At 39.2% G+C, this 27,609-nt stretch overlaps 1 protein-coding gene across 3 annotated transcripts in view; it reads right to left on the bottom strand.

Moving 5' to 3' along the window:
* Positions 1-27,609, bottom strand: part of MTA1 (metastasis associated 1) — an 86,816-nt gene that overhangs the window by 48,059 nt on the left and 11,148 nt on the right. For all 3 annotated transcript variants that reach the window (XM_042806824.1, XM_042806831.1, XM_042806837.1), the window contains exons 2-7: positions 19,434-19,501; positions 16,900-16,993; positions 8,748-8,874; positions 8,509-8,572; positions 2,899-3,016; positions 1,187-1,289 (exon numbers count right to left, since the gene is read on the bottom strand). In XM_042806824.1, coding sequence (XP_042662758.1) covers positions 1,187-1,289; positions 2,899-3,016; positions 8,509-8,572; positions 8,748-8,874; positions 16,900-16,993; positions 19,434-19,501 — 574 coding nt within the window. The remainder of the gene's footprint in view (positions 1-1,186; positions 1,290-2,898; positions 3,017-8,508; positions 8,573-8,747; positions 8,875-16,899; positions 16,994-19,433; positions 19,502-27,609) is intronic.

Below are 27,609 nucleotides of genomic sequence, written 5' to 3'. Positions count from 1 at the left end.
TTACTGGACTCACACACAAGGCCCAAGCAGCCATGCAAAGGTTTTTAAGGTGCTGCAATTCAGAATAGCCGTTTTCAAAAATTTTGGCCAAAGTTCGTAATAATGGCAAATTCTATCTTCAAAGTACATAGAAAAATTGATTTGGGTTTATTTCTGAGTATGCACACTTTTCATCTTGGGTACTTAAAGCACTGCATTTCATCATCATCTTCGTTTTTCTGACCAATTCAACAGAGCGTCTGAAACATGGGCATAACTCCCTTTTGGCAGGGCAAAACCCCACAGCTGGAGCAGGCTGCCCTGCAAGTCAAGGTCCACGTTTATCAGATACCATGGCCAATGAGCAGAACTCTCAAGACAAGCAGACCAGATACCACTAGCAGCTTGTAACTTTACACACCCCTTTCCTAACCATATCCAATGATAACTTGCTTCACTGATTGAAAACATCAACTATCCATCTACTCACGCCACATTCCTCCCATAGAGTCCTATAAACTTACCTAAAAGACAGAATTTGGAGAGTATTATCTTTTTGTTTTTCCCCAAAATTATCCAGTCACCAGTTGCTATGAGAGCCCAAAATTTAGCACAGACTTCTGTTCATATAAATGCATACAAATGAAAAAAATTCAAGAACATTTTAAAAAGCAAAAGTTGATCAAAGATTGCTTTGGACTTAAATAAAAGCATGTATTTCACCATCTGTACAGACCTGCAGTGTTTTACTTTATTGTGCCTACCTATTGGAATCTAGGTATTAGAAAGCATCCACACTCCATCAAAAACACTTTACCAGCCTTCTTAGCAAACTATTAATGGATGCTAAAATGTCACTGGATTTGAAAATGGGAGAAAACAGAGTAATGAACTGTCAAGAACTGAGTTCATTCACTAAGCCTTCTGCGTTCTGGCCGAAGAATCTGAAAAACCTCACCAATTACAGGATAGTTTTTACATGTCATTTGCTTTTGTTTTATGGAAGTGATTAATTAGGTTGTAAATCTGAGAAGCTGTTCCTAAAGTCATGCAATTCCCAGGAAGGCATATAGAATGTTCATCATTTCAAAACAGAGCAGATGAATCAAGCAACCAAATACTAGTAAAGCAAAAAGAACATAAAAGGCACTTGGAAAAGAAGAGTTATTAACATTTACTTATTCTAGAAGAGGTAAAATGCTCTTACCGTGCTACTACCAGGAACTGGTCTATCTGCTTGTCTACTAGTGGGTTAAAGGCTTCCCAGACTTTTGTCTCAAGTTTTGACTGATCTCTTCCATCATCCTCACCTGGTTGAAAAACACATTAGAAATGCTCAGTATGGTCATTTTAAAAATAAATTAATAGTTTAGATTTTTTTAGCTCACAATAAGTTAACTGCCAACCCATCTCAGTTACTCTAACAGGCCTTTGTGAAAATGTCATTCACTCATTTATCTGTAGCAATTTCAGCTCGACAGACACAGCAACACAGCTCATCTGAATCAAGGAATCGGATTTTGAAGAACTGGTTTCAAAGGACACATGTAATGGGAAACAGTACATCCTTCTCCCAACCAGGCAGTCTCTCTTTAGCACCCAGCTTCCTTCTCTCCTTTATCTTGCAGCAGTTCCAAGAAAACAGACACACTCCCAGCTGCTCTGAGCAGGCAAAGAATAGCTGGTTCAACTTGCATCAGCTGCTTTCTAAGGGGAAAATCATGGCATGAGACTCTCTTGCTTTTATTTTCCTGACTCTACACAAACCAAAATACCCTGGAAAAATACAGGAGCTACTGAGAGGTTTTTTTTCTTTTTTCTGCTCCCTTTAAAGCATCTGGAAATTATCCTTCTATGAAGCCCTGTGTTGGCCAGCTGAGGGAAGAGAATGCCTTTCAAATTAGTTCATCCTTGCTTAGGAGGCTTGCCCAGCTGCTGAATAAATACCAGTTTCATAGACAAATTAAACAAAAGTCCTGACCAATTTGTTTGCCTGTTCAAACATGAGGCTAACACTATCAGCAAAGCTGCTAAGCAAAGATAGAAGCATCTCACTGCTTTCACATCTCTGTCCATACAGTCTGCAGAAGGTCCTTCCAACATAGGTCACAACCCCTGTTCTCTTAGAAGAAGCATACCAACAGACATTTCCCCATGCATGACAAGGGTCTCAGAAAGGAGCAATTAAGATGCCAATGTTCCCCATCCCTCTCAGTTTTTCCACCCACTTTTGGATCTGGAGGGTAGCACAAAGACAAATCTAAAGTCAGTTCCTCTTTGGTAACTAGTATCGATTACGGCTTCCACTCCCTTTTCTTTGGACCAGGGTCCTCATGGTTCTACTGCTCCATGACACAGTGAGTGCAGGTTGAGGCCTCGCAACTGTTTCAGGCCAGCAAATTCTTCCTCCTGCCTGTTCTGCAGGTGAGAAGTCTAGGCTGGCTGGCAGCCAGCACTTGGGATGGGGAAAGGGCTCCGAGGAAAAGGCACCCAGCAATAATGGGCAAATTGATGAGGGGAGACAGCACTTAACTGGCAGTAATTTGGGAGGGGTTCTCACAGGGAAGTGAGGCTTGATTAAAAACACAAAAGGCTTTGCAGGAGTGATGGAAATTTGTGTTACCCATGGAAAGTCTGAATTCTCTTAAAAAAAAGAGTGCAAGCTCTGAGAGCACCAATTAATTCAATTTGTTTCAACAACTTTTATGATTTGGACAAATGCCCATTTAAAGACTGGTTTGAGACATAACTAATTGTGTTCAGCAGGCAACAGTTTCGGTCACCAACAAACCAGACCGTTGTTGTACACATGTCCTGTCAGTTGAAACCTCCACTTCCCACACCTCTGCAGGCCACACACATAAAAGTGGCCACATTTGACACAACTTCTTGACAATTTAAATAAATTATGGAAATTACCCTCTTTTAGTAAGTCTGTTATATCTGCCTGGTATCTGTTTCCAACTCGAATCTCTCCTTTATCAGCAAGTAGGGTCTTTTGTTGAGGATCATATACTAGTGAATAAAAGAAGAAATCCTAAAAATAAAACAAAAGCAAAAAAGTAAACAGTGTTATTTTTTACTTTCAACTTTGCATACACACTAGCAAGCATTTACATTCTAAATCTGGCTTTATTACCTATATATATATTTTTAAATTGGGTGAACAAACAATAAATGAACCACCAGTTTTAAAACCCTATGTTAAATGCTGCCACTTTCTTTTATATTGTAAGTGTGATAGCTCTCCTCAAAAGCAGACCATTCCCTCAATACACAGTCTTTGAAGTTGAAGAGAACAAAGCTCTTCTTGCACAAATAAGGCTCAGAAGGGCCAGGAGGTATTTTTTTAGTAGTATCAGCTGTTTCAGAACACAAAATTGCACTTTCTCATATACCAAAATAGCAGACTAGATGCTAGTGACTTATCTACACAAAAATATTGGTACTAACTAAAGCATAACTGCAGAGTGTTACAGCCATACCAACAAAACACTCCATAGAGACATGAAGTCCCAGACAACCTCCACGGCCTCTGCTGGACTTGTGCCAGTATGTCAACATCTCTTTCGTGCTGGGAGGCCCAAAGCTGGACACAGCACTCCAGAAGTGGTCTCACAAGTGATGAATTGAGGGGATGAATCCCTTCCCTCCATCTGTTCACTACACTCCTGCTAATATAGACCAGGATGTCCTTGGCTTTCTTTGTCCTAGGGATGTACAGCTGACCAACTTCTTGTCTGCTACCACCTAAGCTTAAATGACCATGTTTCCTTCTGCTCATTATTGGGAGATGGGTAGCAGATTTGGCAGAGGCAGTAATTAGCTGCAGGTGGCAATACATTAATTTGTTGCTTTTGTTCAAGTAGATTAGAAAAGGGCTAAAAAGCTGCTTGGCTTCCTTTACCTGGGTGTGTAAAATTAAAGCAAGAAGTTTTACCAGAATGAGAATGTCCTGTCAGGGTGGAGAAAGAACACAGCCAAATTTTAGCTACTTAAAACTGCACAGTGGAAGTAATTAAACTTTTCTGCATGGATAAGTACTTAGCTATAACTATTGAGTGACACATGGGATACCAGGTATGCTCCATCAAAGTATTGTGTGGGATATGGGGCAGGAAGAGAGCTATGGTAGGACATGAAATAACAGACCTTTCCTTTCATAACCTCCCTCCACAGCAACACCGTCACAAAGAAAGAGGAGTGTTTCTGAACAGAAACACAGGGTGTGCGATGCACCATTTTTCACATCTCAGGTTTCTGGCTCATTTTCCCTTTCCCCATATTTCTCTGTCAATAGCAGGCACCCTGCTTAAATAAATCTCATTTCATGCTCACCTCATTTTCCCTTTCCCTATACTTGTATGTGTCAACAGCATGCAACAAAAATTAGGACAAAACCAGCATCAGTTTCAAGCCCTGTTCATCTTCATGAAGAGGTGGCAAGGGAAAAGAGTCTCCCAATCTGTCATACAATCCCAAAAAAGGAAGAATCACTGTGAGTTTCCCCAGTAACATGGCAAAATTTCTGTGGGCTAGGGCTTCAAAGGTACATACTATTTCTGTTTCCCAGATCAGCACATTACACATATTAATCCAAGATTGATGCCACAGAGGTAACGTCTCTTGTGTTTTCTTTAAATGTATAATGCATCCAGCATCCAATTACAGAATTTACGAGTGTTAAACATGGTAACTTCTTTATTTTCTGCTCCAATTAAAAAAAAAAAAAAAAATCAGCATTTTTCTGGGAAGAGATCAACATCTACGGACGGGAGGAAAAAAGCCAGAAAGGAGCCAAGCAAGGGAGCCAACCTGCTTTGCTACCTAAGAAAGTTACTGCACAAAAAGGTATCACTTACGCAGCACAGCACAAGAGACAAGATGGGAATTCATACCAGTCTCCTCCAGCAGAAAATATACCTTTTCCCCACTGCAAAAGCATGAACTCCAAGGACAAGAACAACCTCATGTTATGTCACGATAACTGGATAAAAGTCATAGCTAACACTTGGCAAAATGCTGTTCCAACATCCAGCCACGTAAACTGGAAGTGCTGTCTGTGGTTGCGTTTGGGGTGAGGGGGATTTGGTTGCATCCTAAGCGAATGACACTTCTGACAGAATTGATTCCTACTCCACAGCACCAGGGTCAAACTACGTCAACCTACCAACAGAAGGGAGCTTCAGAGCATATGAAAACTCATTTATTTTATAGCTGTGTAAAGAAATCTGGATCTCGTGCTCCCTGACATACACAAAGTTCAAGATATTGCAATATACTGAGAAAGTATTGTTGCATAAATAAAATGTAGGAAAAGTTTTTGTCTCACAAGCTTATATGTTATAAAACTAGTGTTTTATTTGTTCCAGTTCCAAAATACCTAACTGTAGGACAAAGTATATGCAGTGCAACATTAATGCTTTTCAGGCATGTTGCCCAGCAAATACACAAACCAAACACCGCAGTATAATAACATAGTGGGCCCCAAGGAAGGCCAATTCTACAGGCAATTTCTTAACACAGTCTTTCTTGGCCAGGGAAAGCCATTCATTGTGGAGGGGTTTTCTCCCATGGTATTTGACCGTTAGGTGCCCTACTGCTTTTCTTCTATTGATTATCACTATGAATTTTCTCTACAAAATAAAACCCATTCTTCTTTACCAGTCGCAGGTCATCTTTTTATATCTTGTCCAGTTTTGTCTTGAATCAAGCAGGTTCCACAAAAGAATTAAAAGCTCTGGGCTCCTCTCCCCAACCACACCCTCCTCAACAGAAAAAAGATGAAAGTTTAGGGCCTCAAGTGTGACTACAAGACAGACTGCAATCCCCAGAGGTAATGCAATACCACTACAATCTTCCCCCACAGAACCGTGAAATTCAGCTCATGCAAACTGAGTGGGATTTCTGAAAATATTTAATAAATGTCAGTTTAGTGCCAATGCAAACTATAGTCTAAGAAACAAAGCAGATCCTTGTATACCCTAAAGAGCGTGTGAACTCTTGATCACCACTACACGATAGGCACAATTTTTCAAAGGGTTTCACAAGATGAGTGATGTTCACAAGAAAATAACACGGCTCTTCAAAATCATCCATGCTCATTTTAGCTGTCAAAACTGTGTATGCTGAGTTTACAGCAGTAAAGAAGAAGTAGGGTTTTCTCTTTTAATTTCAGATCCCAGAAAACACCCAACATGTTTGGAAAAATTAAAATGACCTGCCAAGAGTTAAAATTAAACCATGACTTTCTACTTCTCCAAAGCGTTAGACAGACACATACAGACAGACACATATGCTCAGAGCTTCCCCACCCAAGCCCCTAAACTACCTATAGCTATAGCCAAGAACCAAAGCCACTAAGAAACTGCAAAACTGGAAAAAGAAAACAGGCTCAAAGTGAAAGTACAGTACGGAAATAGTAAAGAAATAGCTCTGTGAATGTAACATAGCAATCTTCCTGAGGAAGATTACAGAGAGAGGGTGGAAGGAGGAAAACAGAGATAACACAAATGTAATTTTGCTATGCTTACTATCTCCCTAAAATTTTTGGTCTGCATGTTTAACCTCCTTCAAGGCAGACAGCCTCAGGCTGAAAACCTACTTTTAGTGGTCATAACATATAAGAAATCAAATGACAGATTCCCTAGAACTGCTTAGGCTTTATTGACAGAAGCCATGTTAAAAAAAAAAAAAAAAAAACAAAAAAACATTTTGAGAGCAACGAATGGATTAAGAACAGGGCGGGGGGGGAAGAAGAAACAGTTCAAAACAATACCATCCAGTGCTAGGAATTCACCAGGCAACAACTATCTCCTTTTCTTAATCTCTTTACCCTCCACCCAAGCACATTTGTCTTCCCGAGCTTTTAATTTCTTTACCATCTGTCCAAGTTAGTTTGCACCACAGCAAAATACCACGCTAAGTGACAGGACACATTCAGGGAACTCTCTCATTCTGTGAAATCTTTAAGTGCCTGTTCAGTTTTAAAAATAACTTGCACCACTCATCGTGCATTTTGAGAGTTCAAAAGGATGAAAAAAAGAAATCTCTTCCTATTCCTACATCTGCAACTGAGCAGTTGCATGTTTAGAAGATGACAGCTCCCTTCTCTGTCAACATACCTCCCCATAACATTAGTGATAATAAAGAAAATGTACTGGGAGCAATCGAGAACGAACGCTACTTAAAAGTTGGGTACTCATAAATCTAAAATAATTTCAGTCTGATTAACTTTTGCTATCAAATTGGCATATCCTAGGCTGCTACCTGGTTACAAGCATTTCTGAATACAACGGCCCTTGCTTGATGCGCTGCCATTTGGCAGCCCTGAGCAGACTTGACATGTTTTTGGTTTCACATTCCAGAGAGAAACCCAACTATTTAATCCCTGTGCTTCGTTTAAAATTCTCTTAAACTAGAGTATCCGATTAAAATTAATCTTGTGCTTAAATAAGTACTAAAGAAAGCTAAAAAAGCATTTTAAAAGAAAGCCCAACTAGGAGAAAAGTCTACAGTATACTCCTTGCAAAAAGGGACCTGTTTTCTCCTTGTTTCTTAAAGGCCAGTAATGACTGTTATCCTACTGTTTTTAATTACAAGATTTCCTCTCTTGTATAACATTCTAATGTTTTCAAATGTAAATGTAGTAATGGTTGCAGATATATTCAGACAGTAATATACTGAAATTCTTTGCTGATCTCACAAACTAAAGCTCCCAGATTGTCAAATTCCAAGACTGTCTATAACCCAGCTGGAGGCCAGAGGTCTAGACACAATTAAAGGTATATAAATATATTTAAAATAATTACAATAGTAATTTTTAAAATCCCCAAATACCTGAAAAAGTAAACCCCAAGATTTATATTCTGAATAGTGGTTAACAGTGCAAGACAATTCAGTTTCAAGTGTTTGCTCTGAGATACATTTAAAGAGCCAGATTTGGTACATTTCTGCAGGACCCAACTGATAAGCAGTTTTGCAAGGATCTAAGTGTCTGTGGTGGCATATGAAGGACTACAGGTAAATATTTTGAACAGTGAACTCAAAAAACAGGGAACTAAGCTCCTCAGAAATCTGAGGCAAGATAAAGCTTAAACCATATTAGCATAAATCAGTAAAATTTTAGAATAAAGCAAATAAATATGTAGAAATACAGCTTGCTGGCTTGCCCCTTCTTCTACAGTTACTGCATCTCCCACCCTGTCTTGTCTGGGGTGTGAGCTTCCAGGTTTGAACTTTCGGACTGCCAGGCTGATGAGCACGTAGGGCACTCTCTACAGAAGGAGAGACAGCTTACTGTCACAAGAATGTAAACAACAGGTCTGGCCTCGAGATCCACCAAGTTTTATATCAGAATGAAAACTGTATGAAGCCTAAAGCCTCCCACCATCAATGCCCAGTACATGTAGAAATAAATAAGAGAACCACTTTTTTTTTTTTTTTTCAGAAAACTTGCAAAAAGCCACAGATCCAAAATTGTGCCAGAATAAACTGTTCAAGCCTGACAATTCACAAAATGGTTCATACCTCCCGTTCCAGATATGATTTGAGGGATTCTGTCTCATTTAACAGAGTAACACTGCATTTGCCTCTAAAAAAAGAGAGAAACACATTTTATGAAAAACATCTTAAATGCTCATGTGATTCACAAGATGGTATTACTGAAGTTGTACACAGAATTTAATCTTACATTGAAGAATATCTGAATAATAATAATTCTATTTGGGTTTTTTTAATAAAAAGCACCAGAAGAAAACAGTCATTACCTAATGTGTGTGGCTGGCAGAGATTCCAGCTGTCGTGAGAGAAACAACTCACGATGCCGTAGCTGATGCTTCTGCTTCTCTGGTAAATCAACCATTTCTGGATTTTCCATCTCTTCTTCCATTTCTCCTAGTTATAAAGACACAACATTGATCACCATGAACACTGCAAGTACTGATTCCAAGCCAATCAGAATAAGGTGCTTCAAAACCTCTGCAAAATAATACACATTATTTAGATTAAATCTAACTTCATCTGAATCCTTGCTTTTCAGCCAACTGAACAATTAGATGATTAGTATAGATCCTTTAAATGATGCCTGTGAAGAACTGTACTTATTCACAACTGGGATTAAAGCATTCCAGGTACACATAGATCACACTGGCTCACCAAGCTGAAAGTCACATAAATCTGCTACCAACAGACAAAGCTCTGAAAAGAGCTGCTCTTGGAGACCATCACTGCACTGTTAGATTCATCAAGAAGCTGACACATGATGAGTGAGGCAGTAACAGCAAAGTCTTTCCTCTTTGCCAGGCATCAACTATCTTAGACCCTATTCCTCTTTCAGAATATCATGCTGTCCCATCCCAACTTCAACAGCTTTTGCAGGAAATGCCCACTGAAAAGGTTATTTATTTAGTGTATTTTTTAGTGTATTTTATATTCTTCACTCCAACCACAGCCAATAGATCACAGTCACAAGATTAACTGGAATGTAACTAAGTGCCTGAGGCCAGTCTTGCGACCTGCCTTAACCTAGTACACCACACAAATTGGACTGCAATACTCCTGCATTTCAAAAGCTTTCTTTATTCTGCAGTCAAGATCCACCATCTCTGGCTTCAAGCTTTCCAATCTCTATCTAACCAGTTTTTAAATGAATGCTAAAGTAAATATATGAAATCACATCCACACCAATACACACCTGATCCAAAACATCTCTGGACACCTTTCTTGTAAGAAACTATTAGTATATTTTGTGTTCATTAGCAAGTATACTGTCAATTATGCAAGATAAAGCTCTAAAAGGCAAAATACTCAAAAAAGAAGAAAAAAAACAAAGCTTCTCTATGATGAAGGACTGCAAAAGAAAACATTAGACTTTTTCCTTCCCTAAGAAATTAAGGCAGTTACTGTATTTTCCAAAACCATGGGAAAAGTTTCCCTGAGTGTGGTAGAATGATCTGTAAAATCTCATACATGAATCATAAAACTCCAATTTTACAGCAGCAGTATTCTCAAAGAGCAGACTTATGCCTGCAGCTTAATTCAACAGTTGTTGCCAAGAAACATTTCTAGTCAGAAACACATACAAGCACAGTTATGATTTATATGCCCTTAAGATTAGTTAACTATAATCCTCACAGCTATCCCAATATAAAGCAAGCAGAGAGGAGAGATCTCCATTTTATAAAACACTAAAATTGCATTTAGTTTTAAATAGGCCACCATTGTGCCAAAGGGGAGGTGACAAAAAATTAAAGTACCCTTCAGGTTCCCCACAATTTATCACTGTTTTACTGTCCTGGAAAAAGACCTGTGGTTTATATGCCCCTCAGGTAAGCTGCTCCAGAGAGGAAGGAAAAAAAATAGTAGCATAATTAAACCAGACTGCAACATACAATAGTTCCTACACCACATGAGCTGTTAAGCATACAGCAGCATGCACCCACATTTTAGTATTTTCCTAGGAACTAGAACACCAAATTTACATTTGTGTCACAGTTTCATGGTTCTGCAATTTATTTACTGAAGTGGATTCTGTTTTAGTTGAAAATTAGTATTGTGGCTGCTGACCTACACTATAAATATACCAGCAGCAATCCGCAAACAAGTCAGCAGTTCCAGGCTAGCTTGCCTAAAAACTGAAGGATGCACAAATGAAAAGGCATTCATGCCTGCACTTACAACAGTTTTTGGAGAATGAGAGTAGTGCACTGTGTAATGCAGGAAAAATAGTACAAGGAGCAACCTAAAATACTCAGTATCTTCAGTATATTTAATAGCCCACAGCTTTTAAAGATTACATTTTTTAAAAAAATCAACCACTATGTGCCAATCAAAGCTACAAACAAAATGAAATCACCCAGTACAACCAAGCAGATCTCAGGAACTGCATCCCTTCAGGTAGCCTTGTCTTTCAGCTAGTTTTATTTATGTGTCTAGCTTTCGTAATAAAATAAGGAAGGTGGGAAGCACACATTTTCTCCTTATGCCAGCTCTGCTATGCAATCTTTCAAAAGAAAAAAGCACAATACTTTTTTTCTTAAAAAAAGATATACATTTCTACACGTAATGAACAATTCTCCCCCCACAGAAGTAAAACTATCATAATTCCCAAGACAGAGGTAGGAATATTCCAAAAAATAACAAATCTACACAAGCATCGTCCCTCCTTTTTCACAGCCATGATGTAGTACTGAAGAAAATGAACCTGGCAAATGCATTTGGAACCAAGGGAAGAAGGAAACAATACAGGGCTGGATCCAGCACAGGAATCCCTCTGCCTCCGTGAAGTCACGCGGAAGTGGCTTTGACAAAAACTAACACCACCTCATCACCACTGCACAGACAGCAAAGGCTGAAGTCAGGCTGTAAACCACAACAGGGGGTGGCCCAGCCTCAGGCTCCGCGACAAGCCGGTCTGACACATCTGCGTTTCTCCCTCCTACAGCTCAAGCACTCAAGCTCTAAGTGAAGCAGGCTTCATCCTCAAGAACCGTGGCCCCTGAGAAATAAGGGCCATGGTCGTTAAAAAATATAGATACAGATATATAAAAAATATATAAGAAGTCTTTTCAGAAAGGCTTGCCTTCATTTTTACAATACTGCAGAAGAAGTGGTATGGGAATACAGTAGGTGCAGTATATTGGGACTTCAATGCTCTCATAAAGCCTTGCTTAAAAATTAATCTCTCTGCTTGATAGATGTGCTCATGCAGATTTAAAACTAAACATTTAGTCTTAATACAAACAGTAATATATCAGTTATGCAGGAGTAGCCCGTGGAATGCTGCAAGGAGTGTATTAGATTAAGTATTATTTGATATTTGATGACAGTATCATTAATAGCACATTAACAAAGCCTGAAGATGACTTATATTGAGAAGAAGAGACAAGCAGATTGGACACAAACAGCAAGACTCATGTGAAAGCTAACACATATGGGGAAAAATAATTAGAAAGAGTAAACTTTGAGTTGGCAGGAGAAACCCAAGAGGCAATAATTGTAATTTAAAATGACTGGGTGTGTGAGATGCGAAATTAAACATCAATATTTGCTAGACACTAGAAAGAATAGCAATTTGCTAAAGATCAGATTGGGCTCTCTACAACATCAGAGGTAGAAAGCACCAGCCCTTTTTTTGCATTCTGGGTGTCGTACAAGTAGCTACATTGCACAATTCCAAAATGCACAAAGGCAAACAAGATACAAAAATTAGATTTAGAGAGTACACTAGGTTGTCCAGCCTGGGAGACAGACTGTGTTAAGAGAAGAATTAGTTAACATGGTTATCACTAACAAAAACATGTAAAGAAAACAAAAAAAAAAATGCGGCCAAAACATCAGGAAACAGTAAAGCCAGTGGTAGGGACCTGCACAAAAGTTCCTTCAGCAGCAAAGGAACCTTCAACTCTTGGTGCTTTCACAGCTCAACTGAGCAGCTTGGAAGGACATTACAGAAGTGTTGCATTTGAAGAAATGAACAATATGGTACCACATTCCTCCACTCAGGTCCAGTTTCAAATGGTCTGTATTAAGCCTCAGCCTTATTAATTTTCTCTCTACCAAAACCCAGATATTGATTAGTAGCTATAGAAAATATGGTGAAAGTTTTACCAAATAGAAATCCTTACACCTTGACACTTCAAAAGGAGTTTGCCACATTATCAAGACATCCCACTATGATCCCTTCCAAAAACTTCTTGTGATCACATTTTGTAGCCATGGCCACTATTATAGGTAGGATACAGAGCAAATAGACACTATTTTGGACACTTATCACATCTTTCCTCACTGCACCACCCCCAGAAGAAAAAAGCCAGCTTCCTCCTCTTAGTAACAACAGAGCCAAACTGTCATTAGTGGATTAATGAATTTGGCTCCTCTTAAATCTGCATGTGTGGTTTTGGGAGAAAATGGAGGACAAGGGGAATAAAATGGAAGAAATAAATAAAAAGAAATTATTTGTGAGGCTACTGTCAAACTGCATTTAGACTGGTGTTATCTAAAATATATATATAAAAAAAAAAGCTCGATAGACCCCCTACCTGACCTGTTTAAGCACACAGGTCTCATGCAACTCAGTGACTGATTGAGCAATGACACCTCACCACTGCAAGATATTTATTTTTAGAAGCTTTGGCACATACAAAACCACGCTGGCATTCAAACATCAGCTGCTGAAATCTAACCATAAACCTGCCAAACCGGCCAGCACTAACTACTAAGTTCTCCAACCACTACCAACTAGTTACTCATTGTTTTACAAATCAGGATAAACACTTTTAATGCAGCCAATACTGTGGTCACAAGACAGGTCACAAGTATCTGCAGATGGTTGGGGGCGGATCATTAGAAGGGAGGCTAGGAGGTTGCATTTCTGCTGTTAGAAATATTTACTTAATTATACAAGAAACTGTGTAAGACATTATAGAGAAACTATATGTAAAGAAAACATATAGTCACAGCATCCAACGGTACCTTGAGGAGTAAACTGCCTTTCTCGCTTCTCTGCCATTAAGTTCTGCCTGCAATCTTGTTTGCATACAATACTATCTTAAACCACCACAAAGTCTCTGGGCAAGAACATTAAATAGTCTCCTGCTGGTGAAGCCAGTTTGTTTCAGAAACAGGTGGAGAAATTCCCTAGAATAATTTGTGAGGTGATTAAAAAGGCTTATGAATAAAAAGTGCTAACAATATATGGATGCCATTGTAAGGCTGAAAGATTTATAGAATAGCCCAGACAAGATTTAGATCATGACAAAACCAGAAGGATCACAGATCAAATCCAAAAATCAGGTTGAATACATCAGGTACTAATTTACAGTCACCAACTACAGAATAAGGTGATTCCAATTCATTTATCTTTATAAAAAGAGTTATGAGAAAAGACAACGTATCTTAGACTTGTCTGCTTCAGATACCTAACGGATAATACAAGCTAAAGCGTAAGTGGTTTTGGTTGGTTTGTTTGTTTGTTTTTAAACTTTGCAACATTCATTTCACAATCACATCTTTTTCCTTCCTTTATCGGAAAAAATAAATTACAAAACATACATATACTTTTTCCATTTACATTCTGGCCATATCTACCCATCACTTGGCGCTCTGGCTGCACTGATCTCAACAGTAGGTCTAAAATAAAGGCATCTTAAACAGAAGACTGTGTGAATCCAGAAATGTCTGCAGTCAGAAAGCTCCATTAATCAGCTGAACAAAGGCAGTTAAAAGATCAGCGATGCAGATACGTACATCTACTGCAAATGCATCAAAATGAGGCAACAGGAGACTTTATGGAAATGAACTCAAAGTCAGTGACAGTGTTGAGTATCTGTACTAGAATCTTAACATCCACAAAATTTAATTTCATTATATCATGCAGGTTGTAGATATTTTTTTTCAGAGTAAAGAACTAATGGCTGTCCAAAAGCTTAATTTTGCTCTCTTCTCCCTCCATAAGAAGAATGCAAGTCACACAACAGCATATCTATCTAAATAAATGGAAGTCATTTAGTAGCAATTTTCTTCAGCAACAGAAAGAAACATACTGGAAAAAAATGTTAGTTACTAATGAAATTTAAACAAAGTGACAGCATCAGTTGTCTCTGGTGGCTCTATTAATAGGATTGTGGTATAGAAGAATTTTCATGTCTTTCAAACACATATGAATATGAACAGTGATTTATTTGTTTGCATTTAAAAAAAAAAATCTTATACTTCTTATCACAAAAAAAGAAATCAGCCTTTGCAGGTTCAAAGAGCATTTATATGCTTTCAAATATTTTTTATTTTCAGCCTCAGATATGCGTTTCTTTGAATCATTCCTATCTGCTTACTTTACTAAATCTAGTGAAGTGAGACACTGATGAAGGAATCAATAGTCATGTTGTTTACGGTGAAGCTCCTATTAAGCTTCAGTATGCTCAGATAAAATGAATACTGCTGCACTGTAGAGATATCAAAGCAGCTTTGCCTGCGAACCACAATTCTGCAACACAGAGAAATCTCATCTCAATGCTACGTGACCTTTTTTCCAAGGTATGGGTGCAATGGAGGGACTTATTTGGACTTAAAGCTACAACAGAAAATATTCCAATTTATCAATAAGGGGCCAGTTTTGTTGCATGTTTTCTCCAATGGCTCTACAGCACTGAGAACACAGCAAGACATTACATTCATTGTTAAAACTGAATATCTGATTTAATCAATCCCTATGCAGTACAACTATGTAGATCCGTATTACATATACATCACAGTCTATTCACATATACACCAAGAAGCACATTAAAAGACAATAATGCTTGGCAGCTAAATCATAATTTTGACATGCCCAGATCTGATTGCTTCTTTTTCATTTATGTATGTGCCTTGAATTACAAGGATTGATTTGGCTGTCCATGCTTTTTGCTAAATTTTAAGCAATCTGAACAGCTACATCTCATATTCTCCATGGTTTACAAGTAAAAACAGTTTAGTAACTCCACCTGCTTAGTCTTTTTCTCCCTTTCAACACATCTGTTTTGGTAACTGTCTGTTTTGTTAGTACTGTGTCCATCACCTTGCAAGGATGGGACAGGACAAGAGGGATGCTGAACTGGCAGAGGAAGGCATAGTGAACTGAAATGTAATCCTTCACTGGCAATGAGAATGGAGACAAACAGGCTGGCAGCACCTCAGACAAAGTGTCCAACTTCATGTAGTATGTTGCACTATTTCTTCCCCAGAGATGGATACTCCTCTTGATAGCCAGCTAGTGCACCATGCTGACACCTCCTTTCGATTTTAGAACACACAGATCTCCAGCTGCTTCTCAGCTGTTCTGTCTGTTGTGTTTTGGGTTTTTTAAACCACCTGGTATTTTTTTGCAGTACCTTGCCTTACAGATTTATATAGGCAAGCATCTAACCTACACTGACACATAACTATTTTTTGTATGCACTTCTTAGCATTTTAAAACTGCTTGTATAATTGAGGGAGAACTGTAACACCAAATTTTTCTTTAGAAATTATCTCACATGCCTCTGATCTCCTTGGGAGAGAAGTAAATGCCAACGTAAGTTAGCACAACATTCTGTAAAATAACAAAAATCAAGAAATTACTTAGTTCATACATGCAAGGGAGGCCAATTTAAGGTAGCATTAATTGAATTTGATGATAGTTTAGCTTCATGTTTTTTCTTTTTTAATCAAAGTAACTACAGTACTCAAAAAAAAGTTAGTTTTCAAGTCTCCTCTCAGCATAGACATTGTTTTTTTCCCCCCAACAAAAGGACTTGAAATATTAAAAATAGTGATAGGATGTCCTAAAATTCAGTGCTTTTAAGGTGTATTTACTGAGCGTGTTCAGATGAAAGCTATGCCACTACAAAAAATACTATTAATATTGAAATTTAAAGGGACTTTCAGTCAGCCAAGTTTCAAGCTGGCCATGTTTCAAGTCAGTTTCCTATGATCAGTCTATTTGATTTACTCATAAAGAAAGTTTGAGGGTTTTTTTTTTGGTTTGTTTTTTGTTTTTGTTTTTTTTTTTTTTAATCTACTAACCAAACCAAATGGGAGAATACTCCTTCTCAACCCCAAAATTATGAAATTCACTTCTGTGGAGGCCATAAGATGTCTTTATTCAGACATAATTTAAAACCTCAGTCCTCTCCCCAGCATAATCAAACCATCCACCAAATGAGGTTTTAAAAGATTTAAGGAAAGGGGAGGGGGAAAAAAAGGTGGGAAGGAGGGGAAAAAAAAGGTGGGGAGGGAAGGTGATAATGAGAAAAGTCATCCAAACAAGTAATGTGGATTGCTCTAGATGAGTACACAAAAAGGACATTTAAGAATAATAACACTGATACTTGTAATTGCAATATCAAAGTTCTGTCCAAGTTGAGCCATTTTGTGTAGAAGCAATCTGAACACAAACAAGCTTACTTGCGTGTTTGTCTGCCAATACAATAAGTGTACTTGATATGTCTCGTCTTCTGTAGAAACATACCACCTTTGCTTCCACATTTCCATTGGCAGTCTGAAACAGGAAAAAATAATAATAAAAAAAAATGAGCAGAAATAAAGAACTGAACTGTACACACTGAACCAGAGACTTCAATAATTTGGAATTTTGCACAAGAGCGACATAGCATCACTTTTTAGTACCCTCCCGCTGCACCCACATTATCTAACACACAAACTCTAGAGTGATCCATTCCAAGGTAGGGAAACAGAATTTGGCCCTTCCCTCCTAACTGTTTCTGCAGGATCACCATTTTTAGCAGTTACAGATATTTCAAGGGGTGAGAAAAAAACACTTTGCTGCAGCTACAACATATTAACAAACCACTGCTACTTTTCAGGTGACGCCTACACTAAGTAGAATTCAAAAACATCTTTAAAATCCTCATAAAAATAACTGTGAAATGTAACAACAGAATTCAGGTTTAAGCTGTTCTCCAAACTCTGTAGGACAGTAGGAAAGCAAGAACCAACTCAGCCATTATTACTTTCACAAAAGAAATCACATTATGTTTTATTTCTCTGACTGCATTGGTGAGCTAAACAAGACTCCCAGAAAAAAATAATTCCAAAAGGAGAACCAAGGAAGCTGCACCAGCCAATAAACTCTACACCAGTTACAACGTACAAAAAAGTCTTCATTTTTGAAAGGTTTGGATTTTTTTTTCTTAAAACTCTTATAATGAGATAGATGTTCAATCGCTTGTAAGATGAAACCTGCCAAATTGTGAAACTGGCTTTATACAAACTCTAGGGGAAATACACCTATTGGTTTGTAACAGCCCTAGCCAATCTGCTGCCTCTAAAATGAATCAACAAATAATGCAAATGTAACTTAAAAGAATTGTAGACTACTACTGAAGCATCCTTGAAAACCATAATGATGGCACACAGTTTAAGAAACTGTAAGACTAAGATACAAATTCCCCGCTGGGATGTCTCCAAAAAAGGCAGTGCACCAGCAATCTGTCCACACGGAAACAAAATAAAAACTGATATACATGCTTGTTGCTAAGATGTGAATGGAGGAAGTTTCATCTTTTATAATACCGATATTCCTAACACAAAGGAAAAAAAAAAAATCAGACAATACAGGCATGCATAAAAACCCCATCCTTGCAGCCTACTAGTTTTTGGTACAGAGCCTGCAGAACTTCTAACCCTTCTGTTAAATAATTCAGGACTTTTACATTTTGAGGAACTAAAATACAAAGGCAGGAACCATCTTGTTAAAACAGAGACAGCTTAGAGTGTAGAATTATCTATTTCATTTAATTGGTCAGGCTTCTTTTACACTCAGTGAAAAAAAAGGGAACACAAGATATATGATTAATTTCAACGTGGAAGACCCATTTCAAAGAGCAATCGGAGAAGTTACAGCCCAAGCAAGAGCTGCAGCAAGATGAGAGACCCAGGCTGAAAGTTTGTTTTTCAATGGGGGGGAAGAGGAGGGGCAGAATGAAGAGGGAAAGAAGAAAGGAAAACAATACTTTTATAGAAAGTTGATCAACAGATCTGCACCCTATAACTGATGGAATACAGCTGTTGATATCTCATGGCTATGGATGCACTGGGAACATTTTAAAGAACTCGCTCTTGTTTCATTACTGGAAGAGAGAAAATATTTCTGCAGAGGACATCCACTAAAAGGAGGGGTTACAAGGATGTCCTAGCTTTCAGATTCTTTATTTGTCATTATATTGATACATTTTCTCTTCCTAGTAACTGTTTTAGAAAGACATGTTTTTCCATCACTGGTGGCTGAAAAAAAGATCTAATTTTAGTCAGTTAATTTAAATTCAAATCCAAACCAGGGATGTTACATTCCTTCTATATGGGCTGCAGTGGACATGCTGGTATTAAACCTGAGAAAGTGACATGTTCAGAACACAGCTGACGACTTCAGAACAGTCTTCCCTCCTCAATGAGGTAAAATTTCAGCATCAAGGACTTCAGCTGGCTTCCCACATACAAGCTATCATGCTTCCCTTTTAGATCCAATGAGAGGGAAATTTGGCAGATGAAATAATACACTGGCCCAAAAGACAACCAGCAAAGACAAAGTCTGAGGAAGCAGATAATAGCTGCAAACCTTCCTATTGAGCAAGAGTCTCCCCCAAGAAAGATCAAATTATAAAGGTCTCCATCCTCTAGGTAAACTGTTATTTTGTCTTTACATCCCATGATCCTGGCACAGAACTGAAGAACTGCAGAAGTCTCCTGCTGTACATGTGGGCATAATCACATTGAGAATGACCCACCCTTGTTGCTCAGTCCTTTCATACCAAAGGAAAACAATCTAGCTGGTCTGAAAGCATTCCAGAAAATTATCAGAACAAAAGTTTTTTTAAGCTTCTAATTACCAGCGTACTGCTAAAGAATTGCTTTGATTTTAATCAAATCAAATAGATCATAAATTCAATTAACTTCAAAGACTTGATGGAAAAAATGTTTACCTTATTGAGCTCTTCTATTCTTCGTATCAAATATGGGTTACTTGAAGAATTTTCGAAGTAGACATAATCTGATAAAAAGAAAAAAGATGATTTAAAATATGCTAAACTGCTAAAGATCGAATCAAAACCTCACATGTATACCTGTTAGACACATCATATGAAATTAATTTCTTGGTACAGGCAGTATTTCAAATGTTCCTACTAAATCCAGGATTTTAAGTGAGGAAATACAAAATCCATGCCAGTATGAGGAACATGTATGAGCATAATCTGAAGACAATAAACTCACTTTCAGAAAAGAAAAAAAAAAATGGAGCTCAACTGTCAGCCTGAAAAGCAAAGCATATCATCTTCCTTCCCTCTCTGATCAGATTATTTCCACTTTGATTACATTGTTGTCTTTACTTGCTTCCTCTTCTTATCAAAATCCAGCCACTTCTCACCAGCAATACCTGATTTCTCCTCTTCCCTCACAGCTCACTTTACACTTACTGCCCATTAACTTAGAATACATATGGCTTCATTCTTTCTTTCTCTCTTATCTTTTTCTCTACTTCCTGGTCTTTTACACCTATATTATCCTAGAATACCCTCAACAAAACTCCATACAGTAAACCAAACAGGCCAGTAATATTCATTTCCAAGCAGAATAAACAAATTACAGGAAGAAAATTAGTCCTTTACCCAAAGTTGTGCCCTCAAAAAAATCAGGAGCATCAAGGAGTGTCATATAAATTATTTGGTAGCACTGAGCTCCAAACTTAAACACTCATTTTTACAGGTAAGGAAACAGAAGCTCAAGAGTCCCGAATGTATTTGGCCTTTATCTCCCAATACTCCGGAAACCAAACCCTGAGCTTTAAGTGAAGCAAAAAGAGGGCTGATTTCACCACCACCCCCAATCCGCCCTCAGGTGCTGACCTTGCATGCAGGTCTAACAAGGATTCCAACCAAGACTATCTACTGAATTTAAGAGGATTTCACTCCAGATTTCCCAGCTCATTTGTGTTTGGAGCAAAGCACCCATAGCCCCTGGGCCAGAGTCAGGTCATCTTCTGCAATGAACACATTAGCATGATGCTCCAGCAATAGCGCTGCTAGCCTTTTGTAGAGACAACTACTGAAGCTGTTAGCCTCAATCACCCTGAAATGCTGGTTGAAAGGGCAGTCACCATCAGGCAGTTACCTCCTCCCCAGCCCAGGGGAAGGAAGACACACACCCCCCCCACCAAGGGCCTGAAAAGCTGCACCATGAGAGTTAACTCCTTCCCTATTACCTCCAGGGTGGCCAGGGAGACACCAGAGCGTTCACCCATCACATCCTACAGCAGCCCTTCCAATCCCCGTGTAACACTACTCAAGCTCCAGACAACGCTATTTTCCGAATGCTGCTGACAGCTCCCGTTATCCACAGGTCTCCCCGGAGCTAACGGCACAAGCTACTTGCTGCATGAGACCGAGGAGCAGAGCAGCGACCGCTGAGCAAATGACCCAGCAGGACCTGCAGCTTGCACTGCCTGCAAACTGCTCCAGTGCCCTCATGTCCCTTCAACAGGGCTGGGCTGCCTTAGGACAGTGGTCACAAATCAAGAATCCCAAGGATTACAATCCCAAGAGTGACAATTTTAAAAGAAATGGTTTCCAAGCTCATTTTTCAAAGAGATGTGTTTACATGCCAGGAGTTGCAAAGACACCTTGCCAATGAAGTCTCAACACAGACTTGAAGTGACGAGTGGCAGGGCTGCGATGCCAATATTCAAACAGTGCACATCTTGGGTTACCTAACCATGCATAGTGTCTCCAGGGTAATAAAGTATAGAAATACTACACCCAGGTTTTTTTATATTTTTGTGCATTCTGTGCTCCAGACCTCTCATCAGCTATCTTCACACTAACATGCACCTGAGCGACTCCAAAACTTTCTTCCCAACTGCAAGAGTGGATTCCTCTTAAATGTCACTTGCCTGCAGGCTACTGACTGGAGAATGATTTCATCTAAGGAATTCAGTCTGAACATCCGCTTCATAGAAAAACAAAGTTCTCAGAAATGGTTAAAAGACCCAAATAACCAGATCCTAAATTTCCACTCCCAAGCACCCACACTCTGTGCAGCACACCAAACCGGAGACAACAGGCTCAACATTACTATGACCAACTCTACCAGAAGTCACAAAACCAAACAGATATTTGGCAGCTTCAGCAATAACAACTGCTGACTGAAATAACAATGACAGGCATTAAGCAATTTACAGATCAGCAGAGTAAAGAGAAATCTCTTCTCCCACAACAGAACCACCCATGCCCTACAAGGGTCCTGCAGTGGAGGACGTGGAAGCTTCGAGGTGCCTCCATGCTCAGTGGGCACCTCTCACTCACCTCAGGGCTGCACCACCTGAGGAAAGGACGAGTTATTGCCCTTCACCCCTCTCATTACTCCCAAGACAACCAGCTACCCCTCATTTCAGGTACTTTGGCTGAGGTCAACGCAAAAAATCTTGCGTTTGTGAACACTGTAATTGAAAACTAAAAATGAAAACTAAAGGAAATGTCAACCTCTGTTTTGAAAATATAACTTTGTCTTTAATTCCATGATTTTCAGGTGACTGTTAGAAATGTTCATAGTTCGCATCATTTTTCTAGCAGCTTTTTTGTGTACACATATCTGCATATACTCTCACAGACATGTTTTCTACCTCAAGTGAACATTAGCTCAATTTTTCAAGTAACTACAGTTTATTGCTTGTAAAATCTGTCATGGAGTTAAAGAAAGTGTATCACAGATGAAACGTTTACCAAAGAATAGCTCATGCTGGTATCCAACAGTTTTGAACAATAATGTCCCCAGAACATTGTTTTACTCAGCAGCAAGAACATTCCCCAAGCCCACCCTCCCCGGTCAGCACAGCCAACCGCAGGCTGCTGGCAGAACCCAAGCTGTCCCACCGATGCTACAAGAGCTGACACATGACACAGCAGAGAGGTGCACGCTTAGACCAGGGCTAATGACTTCATCACAGCCCAGTACATCTCATCCATGTTTTAGACTAATCCCACAACTATGTTAAGAATTTCACCAGTAGCTATGCGACTAATGGAGACCTATTTCCCATCTCAAATTACCTGGAAAAGGGTTTCTTCATCTCTGCAAGTAATGCAGAGTGCACTGCAAATCACATGAAACAGAACGCAAGCAAATCAGAGGGGAGTCATTTGCACTTTTCATAGAGATTTTAAATGCTTTAACTAAAATTAAAATGCTGTCCTGCACAGAGAAATGCTCGCGTTACTGTTCTACATGTACAAAGAAATGCTAAGCTCAACAAACCACTCTCCAAATCGATGCTTTAGCAGGTGAGAGCACTCCTCTAAAATTGTTCACAAGCAACAAAATCCATGAAGGCTGGTTTCCTGCACAGCGGGTTCAAAGGAGGTACAGCACCATGCCCCGTTGACCCCTATGCTCCAAAGCAACTCCTTTCCCCTTGAGCAGCACCTCTCCAGCTTCCTCCCATGCCATGGAAGTGCATCCTTCTCATACTGCCTACCCAACTAATATTACTCCCAGTTTGCTTTCAGGACAGTATCAGACTGCATATCACATAACAGAAACCCTTTACAGGCCCCCAACAATCCAGTTGTCAATGGGAGACATCCTGTGTGTGCACAACTGCCAGAGCCTCTGTGTTGATAGAGAGGATGGGGAAAGAGACAAAATTAACAAACCTCTGAACAACAGGAAGATATGCATCTCAGCTCCTACCACAGAACAGGAAGGAAAGAGTACACTAAAATAAAAAATAAGGCCTAGGGACAGAAATGTAGAGCCTGATAGTAAGCAAAATTCAGACCCTACAAACCGAACAGGCTGTCTATCCTTGCTTATTCATTGGCTTTCCTACAAGCATGGCATGTCTCCTTACAAACAGCAACCACCATAAAACACGAGGCTCACCCCTTACCAACCGACCGCCTGAACCAAGGTTGGAGAGACAATCCCATACTCTCACAACAGTTTGAAGCTTAAACTCACAATCCTCAAATTAATCAGCCGTGCATCCACATCATGATTATAATTAACAGCATCAGTCATGCACATTACAGAATTATCTATGATCAGGCTAAAATAATGACTGAGGAGTATGGTGATATCACAAGACATTAAGGACCATCATACATATCACCATCTGCTGACTCAAACTCAAGATTTGTTTCTTCCTCTTGCCTATGCTGCTGTAGAGCAGAAGTACCCACATACATAGATCTATCTCAAAAGCCTTTATATCCTATAACATGTATTTTCTGAAGTTGAGAAAATGCACAACTTACCAGAAAGCAATGCTGTGTTACACAGGTACTGAACTGCTAGAACACACAGACACAAGCATACTTGCAACAGTACAGCAGCTAAAACTAGAATGACAGCCTCCAGACCACAGAAGATGGAAATTTTCCACAAAGGCAGTAAAATAATTGTTCTTAATTAGCAATAAACATAACAGACTTTCTTTTTGCTCTCATATGCTTTTAAGGCATTATTGCAAAATAGTTTTCCCCTCTGCCCTCTTCATGTCAGCTGATGGTCCATGGAAAATAAAATCAGGAGAGGGTACGGCAAAATAAAGAACATACACTGTCTAGAGGTCATATATTTATAAGATCAGACATGTCTGAGCTACCTAATAACCTTATGGGCTTTTAGGTGATCAAGTTGCAAAAATGCCCAAAAGTATTTTTATCCTTCCCAACTTACATTTGCCTTTTAAGTTACAAGTGCTTTCTGAGGACTGAACTCACTGAATACTCCCTACCTCACCTCCAGAAAAAGTCTTACACACTGTGTACTGCATCAGCCTACAAATGTATTCAGGACACGAGGGAGGCTGAAGCCTTCCTCTTCCCACACTCACTACCGAGTGTGCATTTCCAGACATGTGATAAAGAAGTAACTTCACAGTTGCAAATATTTCCCCTGCCCAATCCACAAAGCTGCTGCCCTGAATTAAAGATGAGTGTCAAGAGAGTGCATAAACTTACGATGACCTGCTTACTTTATAACTTCTCTTATGGGAAGTCATACTCTGGGTTTCCAATTCAACTTTGGGCCAGTTTCTTCCAGTAAGCTCCAGTTTCAAATTATTCAGCAGCTTGATCCTGAAACTGTCAATCACTTTACGTTTTGTATAATACAATCCCTCCTGGTCTATGTTCCTTTGAAAGAGGAGGCTGGAGAGGCTACATTGCTTTCAGCCTCCAAGTCAAACAATCTCACCTGGCAGAGCCCACGTCCCATTGCCCTCTGGCTGTTCAAAAAACAGCAACACTCACAGCAGCTGTCACCTGATGAAATGTTTAGTTACAGAACAGATACAGTTTCAACAGAGAAAGCTTTACAAGCATAATATTTTCATTACCAGAAATGCAAAACTGAAACAGTTGTTTCTATTGCTGAAAGACTTAAGAGGTCCAATACACCTAGCAGTACACATGAACAAGGTATTTACAATTAATGCCTTTCACAGATCAACAAAGGTACTAAAGACACACTGCCAGCACAGGTTCAATTTGTATTAACTGGACAGCAGCATTTGTGGCTACTGCACACAGAGGATACATACTGCCTTGTCCTCAGCTTGCTGTGCTACGGGCAACACCAGTACCACTCAACTCCTTAAAAAAGGAGTGGAAATGGAACAACCACCCAAGCACCTGAAATACCTACAGCCATTTAGTGAGGGACATGGCAAAAGCAAGCACCGTCTCCTGCAGAAATCTCCACCCCACACTTAACAGCAATCATCACTAAATTTAGTAATGATAGGATGAGGTACCCCAGTTAAATCAAGCTAGCTTTGCTCTTCTGAGCAAACTGACCAAGCCAAAAGGCTCATGAGGATAAAGATCAAAACAAATAACCCTTGACTGAAATCTTTAACCGAGACACACGTCTCAAAAGGGACAGTGCTTGCGAGAAGAATCCACTGCTCCCACAACACACTCCTGAGATTAGCTGCCTGGTCTCAATAAAAAGACTTAGACACAACAAAACATGGAAAAAAAATGACCTAAGCAACAAGTTCTCACTGCTAAGGCAGAAAGCCTGGTTTTCACCAACAGATCAAGATTAACACACCACTGCACCACTTCCTTAAGCACAAAGCCTGCAGTAGACTTCCCAGATATAAATTTACAACTACAGCCCAACTCAGTGCACGCACATTCATCCAGAACAGCGACTACTCTGTCTCTAACCACACAGTGAAAACAGTCCCGAGTCAGGTAAAAACAGACAAGGCTTCCTTCATCAAGGAAGGCTGCCATCCTAAGGAGCTACTGGTCACAGGACCCAGCAGGCTCTGGCAGTCAGTCAAATGTTTTAGGTCACCATCAGGTCTACAGACATCACGAACTCCATTCAAGGAAGGTGGGATGGCTCCACGCACAAGCAGAGTAATCCACAGCCAAATTCTCCTGATGTACTTGCAGCTTCTCAGGCTGGAGCCAGAAAACACTCTTAAAGGAACTGTTGCAGCCCTACCCTTCCCTTCATGATTTCCTACTTCAGCCTGGCAGCTAATAGTCTTTACTTGGGAGTTTCTACAGCATGACTCCACTGCTAGCTCCCATAGCTTTCCAGGTTCAGTAGATGTTGAGAGAGTTGACCTACACAGAGGGCTATATGAGCACACTCCCTCCAAAAATAGCAGTTATATCTAGTTAATTACATGCTAAAATTATATGTATAGAAAATCTTAATTTACAATGCTGTTTTGTAATCATGTAGAACGAGTATTTCTCCAATGAGACCAGCCCTTACACTGAAAAGTGGTTCTTTTTTTACCCTCCTGGAAGACATGCAGACAGTGTAACAAGGGTGCCTATACAATCCTAAGCCTATGGGGATGTAGTGGGAAGAAAACATCCTAGATATTAAAACACCAATACATCATCATAACACCCATGTGCCAAGCACTTTAGTGGTGAGCAAGCATACAGCTTCTCCAGATTCTATCAGCCCTTATAATATACTGTAAAACTCTAAAAAAAAAAAAAAAAAAAAAAAAAAAATATTATAGGTGTTCATATACAAGGATATGCAGTATGTTGAGCTCAACTTCCCCTTTCTACCCCTTCTCCAACAAAAACAATATGACTTGAAAGAACCCTGGAGCTGTAAAGTGAAGAGTCCGGATACGTGCAAGGAAAGGACAACTCTGTTTCATTTAATAAACCAAAGCCTCTGTAACGACAATCAAATTCCAAGCATGCATCTACAAACATATGCATGCAGTAGCACTGCTCAAGATTGCATTGTACTAAAGGAAGTTCAGCCTCACATATTCAAAACTCATGGCAGAAGTCCATGTTCTCAGTTTCATACCAGCTTCTCTTATTTTCAATAATAAAACATAGAACAAGATGCCATTCCAGTCCCCAGCAGTGAGAAGGAAAACAGAGTGGCAAAATCAAAAATATACAAGTGAGAAATCCATGTACTTTTTGCCAAGTCCCCATGAAACATGCACCTGTATGAAAATGAGTAGAAGCTGATAATCAGTGCAATTATCAATACCTTATTTTATCATACTTTAGTATCAAACTTTAATTCGAGAGTCAGCATGCTTGTAAGAAACAACTGATTTTCTTGAGTTTGTTAATTCATTTCTTTTTCTAATGGCTAAACTCTTATTTCTAAAGGTGGGTTGTCCTGAAGAATGTGATCAAAGCCATTAACATAAAGAAGCAGGAATAGGCTCTTATCTCACCTTAAAAATTCCCAAAGTGTAAAACACTCAAATTCCTATGGTAAACAGAATATTCATGTTACATTTTCTCCCAAATGTGCAGAACTTGTATCTAGAAAGGGACAGCCAAAATAACTTGGCTGTTTTGAGATGAAACCTACATATCAGTTTTTGTGACTTGCCTCCAAAAATTCAGGTTCAGTATTCCCCAAACAGTAACCTTAAAGTAGAAGCAATTCATGGCAAAATTCATGTAACTGGACTACAGATTATGCATATATCTATAAAAAAGGATGATACAAGCTTTTATCAGTGCAAGCTCTTCTCATGTAGTAAGAGATACTACAAAAAAAACTCCAAATAAATCCAAAACTAAAACTATGAAGGGCTTGCAATGCTTACAAACAAAATCTCAAATATCTACCACACAGAAC

Source organism: Tyto alba, unplaced genomic scaffold (assembly GCF_018691265.1).
Source record: "Tyto alba isolate M040663 unplaced genomic scaffold, T.alba_DEE_v4.0 Super-Scaffold_1000006, whole genome shotgun sequence".
NCBI lineage: Eukaryota > Metazoa > Chordata > Aves > Strigiformes > Tytonidae > Tyto > Tyto alba.
Note: the sequence above shows the minus strand (reverse complement) of the source record. Positions and strands in the feature narration are given on the sequence as shown.